This window comes from Ochotona princeps, chromosome 4 (assembly GCF_030435755.1).
Source record: "Ochotona princeps isolate mOchPri1 chromosome 4, mOchPri1.hap1, whole genome shotgun sequence".
Taxonomy (NCBI): Eukaryota; Metazoa; Chordata; class Mammalia; order Lagomorpha; family Ochotonidae; genus Ochotona; species Ochotona princeps.
In genome coordinates, this window is record NC_080835.1 from 42378548 (window position 1) to 42384547 (window position 6000).

Here is a 6000-nt window from a genome sequence, read left to right on the forward strand (position 1 = left end):
TGATGTGCCTGGAAAAGTAGCAAAAGACAGCCCAAGTCCCTGGGCCCTGCACTCACATGGGAGACCCAGAGAAAACTCAAGGGTCCTGGCATACGACCAAATCAGTTCCAATCATTTTGGCCATTAGAGAGATGAACCAGCAAATGGAAGATGTGTGTGTGTGTGTGTGTGTGTGTGTGTGTGTGTAAATCTATCTTTTGAATTCAAATAAATATTAAAATGATAATAAATTAGAGATGAACAATGTAAAGATAGAAATTTTTTGCAACTACTAACCTTTTTTATATTCACACATCTCTAAATGACAAGCATATGCTCTAGAAATGTATCATCAGTTGATTTTATCATTGTACAAACATTAGCATGTACTTACACAATCTGAGACAGCTATGGCACCATGAAGGATATATCTTTGGAGCCACTATCATACATGCAGTCTGTCATTGACCAAAATACCATTATTATAATATATGAATTATTTTTATGATTTCTTATTCCTCTTGATCTTATTTATTCTTTAAAGGAGACTTCAGCAAAGAATGGTAAAAGCAGAAGAAAAAAATTCACATCAAGCTCCTAACAAGTAAGCACCCCTTAAATAGCTAGAAGCAAGGATGGACGTTAGGAGGGACTGTTTCATAAATCCCAGAATGCCTTTTCAAAAATGAAACAAAGCAACAACAACAACAGCTAAGCACAGGTTAAAAGTACCTGGTAAGCAAAAGGCAAAGGCATGAACTTTATCCTGCAGACAAAGAAAACCCATGACACATTTTTAAAACAGATTAAGAGAGATGTTCAAATCTGTATTTCAAAAGGTGACTAATGTCACTATACATACAAAATTTACAAAATAAATATAAAATTATCATGAAGGCTGACACTTTACCACAAAACGTTTATATTATAACAGTCATTGAAATCATACAAGAACTAGAATATTATTATTGAAGAGATCACAGTACAGTATTGCCAGCAACTTTCTTAAAGGCATAAGTAATCACACTTTTAAAAGCCTCCATTTTTTAAGTCTTCACACTCCACACGTACTTTTTTTTTCAAATAAAACTCACACTTTAAATAATATTTATGGGCATTAAGGCCACAGAATTTTAAATATTTACCTAACCATTTAGAAAGTACTTAGCATTTTAGGTATAGAAAAATATCTCACTAACTTAAGCCTTTCAAAACCTCACATTCACCTAATCACACGCAAAATTATCTCACTAAAAAGTGAGAAGTACATTACAGAACATACAAATAGAATAAAAAATGGAGCTTGTTCAATTCTCAGCAAACTCTCATATAAGACAGCTTTTTTTTTTTTAACTTCCTATTAGTTTCAACTGACTTTGGCAGACAGATTACCAACTTAATGCTTCTTTCCATAAGCCAATCAAAGCAGGACACAGTAATTGCCAGATTTATGTTAAATCTCTAAATACTTTGGGAAAAAGGAAAAAAAATTATAGCTAACTGAAAAAATACAAAGCATTTAACTCAAATATTATAATCTAATTAGGTATTTACAAACATGCCACTGGTTTTCAACATGGCACCTAACATAACATCCCAAAGGTTAAAAATTATCTTAAATATATTATGACACAATTAAAAACATTTATATTAGTAAGAGTTTAAGTGGTATTCAATGTTACTAGATTTAATAACTTTATTATCACAAAAAATGAACTCACATATTTTTTAAAAACCAAGTTTTCTTTATCCAAAGAATAGATCATGAGATCATTTTTTATACAGGTTATTATTCAACATTAAAGTAAAATTCCAAGAATTACTCATTTGTGACTGTTCATTTATAATGCTTTTGTTTATGGTACATTTTGCTTGCCCAATTGATAAATGAAAATGAAAATGGATTTTAGGAACTCATGGAATTCATTGACTAGGATCCCTATAATCTGACAGGAGACTGAGGCTGAGAAAGGTTCACTAAGTTTTCCGAGATTACAAATTACAGCCAAGACTTGACCTCCTTCAAGTCCAAGACAGTTTCTCTGAAAGTAGGTTCCACTCAAAATGTTTGCCTTTCCTCAGTTTCTGAAACAAAATGTTTTTTTTAACTACTTGTCACACATAATTTTTGAAAATTAAAAAAATTTCCTTAATCTTTTATTTCCAAAAAAGTACTGATATCTTCATCTAAAGTTCCTTAATACACACACAAACACCAATTTTAGGAACAAGCATAATGAAAGTTCTTGTTATTACAACCTGTTAGCTTAAAAATATCTCTATCTAGTGATGTCAAAATAGCATTATTTTGTGACCCTGAATATTAGGTAACTATGTGAAAATTCAGGAGCAATTTGTATGTATTTTATGACTCCAGAAATGTTTCAACTCAGAGGAAATCACATGTAAGGATCTTCTACCCCAAGAAAATATGCCCTCTTTAGAAACACAAGTTGTATTTTCTGCTAATACTGACAACAAAGGAAACTCTCTGGCCTAACACTGCACCTAGCTGAAGGTTCACGGAGCTGCTGGGATTGAAAGAGTACCACACGGACCTGAAGGCCAGAAATTTGCAATGTACAATTAAAATATATTAAACGGTTATAACCACCGTTAAGTTCAGGAAAACTGTCTACAGATGTGATGAAACCATGCTAAAATAATTTTCCAATGTTAATAATGCAATCCAGTCTAAATGTTATTCCACTCCATGAGAAACTGCCCTGGATTTCCTGTCAAATACACTTTCCATGAACATTTTGAAATGCCTCCTTCCTTGCTCAGCAGTGTATCTCCTCAGGAAAATCCCTCCACACATATTTTTCTAAGTAATGTCTACTATCCCTGGTCTAAGAAAACAAAGGGCTTTAACAACGTGGCTTTCCAAGCATTTGGTAAAATGATTACAGACCACCAAAGCAGACCATTTCAAGCAGCAAAGTGTTAATCCCCTGGAACACTACCCATGTTTGGTACCTGACATCTCACAAAATCAACGTGGTGCCCTGCAGATTATTTTAAAAGATGACAGGAGATAAGATAACAAAGAAAGAATGCCTCAGATGCAGTCAGAACAGGAAACTTATGTTTCCAACATACTGGGTCCCAGCGTAAAATGTACCACTAATCAAAAAACTTTGAAAAAATAAAATAAAAAAGATGAATAATCTTACTTTAAACTTGTACATGTATCCCATTAGTTGTGCAGAACACAGTGTTAAGAACTGAACATTCGAATCAAATCCCCAAAGCTTCAACTAACTCAAGTCTCAACTGAGGTTAGTTAGTGTCAGCTACCAAATGCCCATGAAGACTGGAGACGACATATGTAAAACACTGCACTGAGTAAATGTTTTACAGACCACAGCTATGCTTATTAGCCTCTTGGTGATGCCCAACAGGTAGCTTTCCCAAAGTTATATATATTAAAAAGGTACAAATGCATCCCCTGATGACACCAAGTCCTTTAAAAAAAAAAAATTGAATCCTATGAGGGAGAAAAAAAAACATGAAATGCTTTTGACAACTTTCCAGGTATTACTGAGATTAAAGGTTAAGCTGTTAAAACATTATCCTAATTATGCAACAACTACACACATCACAGTGAGTTACTCTGTTAAACACAGAGAGACAGAGAGAGAGAGGGAGAGAGGGAGAGAGAAGGAGAGAGAGATAGCCTGCGTGGCTGGTTTTCCTCTGAATTACTCAGTTCCGAATTGTTCTTTCCAGGTGAAGATCTGCGAGACCTCCCCCTCGCTTATCATCACGCCCAAAAACCCACTGGTGAAAACTCCCCTCCTGCCAGAGGTCGCAAGTTCCCCTGGGTCGGAACACCACCAGCAAACCAACCATGACACCAAGCCAGAGACACATCAGAGTGTGTCCGCCTCATTCCCTGAGAACCCCCCATCCCCACCCCCATTACACAAACAAGGTCTCGGAACAGTGCGTGCAACCCGGTTAGCAGGCTATTTCAGGGCACCGAGGGATCAAACGGACTTGCCTTCTGAAAAGTTCCCTGTCATTGAGGAATCCCTCCCATGATAAATCATGACTTCCTCCCCTCTTCTCCCTACTGGACAGCAAACGTGCCTTCCAAGTCGCGCCCCCCACGGGCGCCCCGCAGCGTCCGGGCAGATGGCGCGCTCGCCCCCGGGCGGCCCCCGGCGCTCGGGCCCACGTACCTGCTCCCGGGAAATGCAAGGCAGCGACGGTCGGCGGAGCATCTTGCCACTGCCATGGTAACTGGCGCCGCTCTCGCCCAGCGACACGCAGCTGGACCTCCGCCGGGGTCGGATCACAGGCACTTTGTCGTCCACGGCGCTGGCCAGCCGAGGATGGAGAGGCGCTTCCCTGATCAGAAAGAAGTGATCCAACCCCAGGGCCAACAGGCAGCCAGCGCCCCCGACCAGGCAGGAGAGCAAAGGACGGAGGACCGAAGGCAGCGAGTCCAGGCTGGTGACGGAGACCCACCAGACGCAGCTGGCGAACAGCAGCACCGCGATGCTGCGCCGGAGCCTCCCCGGCTGCGCGAGCGTCAGCAAGCCCACGCAGCTCAGCACCAACAACAACCTGCCCGCCGCCGCTGGGGGCGTGTGCGGGTTCAGGTCCGGGTCCGGGGCGCCCCACGGCCAGGACCACCACCACGGCCACAGCAGGAAGTCCCCCAGGTAACAGCAGGCGGGCAGCGCCAGCAGCCACCAGGAGCCGCCGCTGCCGCTCGGACCCGGGCCGGAGCCCCGCTGGGGCCGGGTCAGGAAGCAGGTGAGGAAGAAGAAGGCACAGGCGATGCTGAAGAGAGGGCTGAGGCTGTGCGAGCACACGTTCAGCAGCGTCCGCAGCCGGGCGGCTCCGGCAGCCCAGCTCTCGGGCTCGGCGCCCAGCAGCACCGCGAGGACAAAGGCGGCCAGGGCGCCGAGCGAGAGGCGCGCCCGGGAGAAGCGGGCTCCGCGCGGCGGCTGCTGGGGGGAGGCTGGCAGCGGCAGCTCCACGTTGCAGAAGCGGCAGAGGTGGAAGAAGAAGCCGCGCGGAGGGTCCTGCCGCAAGGGGCTCACGGAGCTCTTCACGTAGCCGTTCCTCAGGCTCTCGGGGGGCGAGCCGGCCCCATCCGGCGGCTGCGGCGGGTACCGCATGGTTTTGGCGTCTCGCTCGCCCCTCCTCATGGCCGGGGTGGCCACGGGGCCAGCAGCTCGCGCTCCCGGACCCCCGGACCTCCGGACCCGCGATCGGGGCGCCCCCCGGCTCGCAGCGCGTCAGAGCTGCGCCTGCCGCCGTGGCCAGGGGTGTCCGCTGCTCGGGATGAGGAGCGGCAGAGTCCGCCTCATGCTGGCTGGGACGAGCGGCGGAAGGGGCTTGTCTCCGAGACCGCTTCGGTCGCCGTCTCCTTTTTCCTCGGGCACCTCTGGGGACTGGAGACTTGGTGTCGCCTCCCAGCTCCCGCTGCCTGCAACAGTTACCTCACGGCCCCAGCCTGGTCCGTTGGGCGCGCGAGCGGCGGGCGGGCGCTCCGCCCCCGCGGCTGCTCCAGCCGGGCGCGCGCCCAGGCCGCCGGGCGCGCGCGCCCGCGTCCGGCCCCACCAGCACCCGAGTCCGTCTGCAGCCTACACGGACGCGAGATCGCGACCCCGTAGGAAGGTGCCAGTCCCGATGAGGGAGAGAACAATCGCGGTAATCCTGGGTGCCCACTGGGGCCGGGAGAGACGGGTGGGGTCGCCTTCGGATGGGAAGGGCCAGCGCGCCATCCTAAGACCCCAGGCTCACAGGGTGCTTTTGACGGTTAGTCAGAGACAACCAGCCAGGCTCCCGCAGGTCACCGTTAGGGTCTTGGAGAAAAGAGGGCGTTTGTGGCCCCCCCCCACCCCACTCCCCAAAAGGAGTGCCTACTGCGGATATCGAGCCCAGGGCGGCAGGGGCTGCCTCTAACCTCAGCCCAGTGCCCAGTGGGCCCTGGGACTGTGTGAGTAGAACTGTGACCAAGTAAGGGCCCGTCATCACCAAGGCCACAGCCCAGAACCCCTA

General features: G+C 47.1%; 1 protein-coding gene across 2 annotated transcripts in view; it reads right to left on the reverse strand.

Annotated features, from left to right (window-relative positions):
* PDE3B (phosphodiesterase 3B) overlaps positions 1-5474 on the reverse strand; it is a 128750-nt gene extending 123276 nt beyond the window's left edge. Inside the window, exon 1 of one of the 2 annotated variants that reach the window (XM_004593757.2) lies at positions 4167-5474. In XM_004593757.2, the coding sequence (XP_004593814.2) occupies positions 4167-5144 (978 nt within the window). In that variant the 5' untranslated portion in view covers positions 5145-5474. The remainder of the gene's footprint in view (positions 1-4166) is intronic. The other variant, XM_058663333.1, reaches the window with a different exon arrangement.
* Positions 5475-6000: the final 526 nt, after the last annotated feature.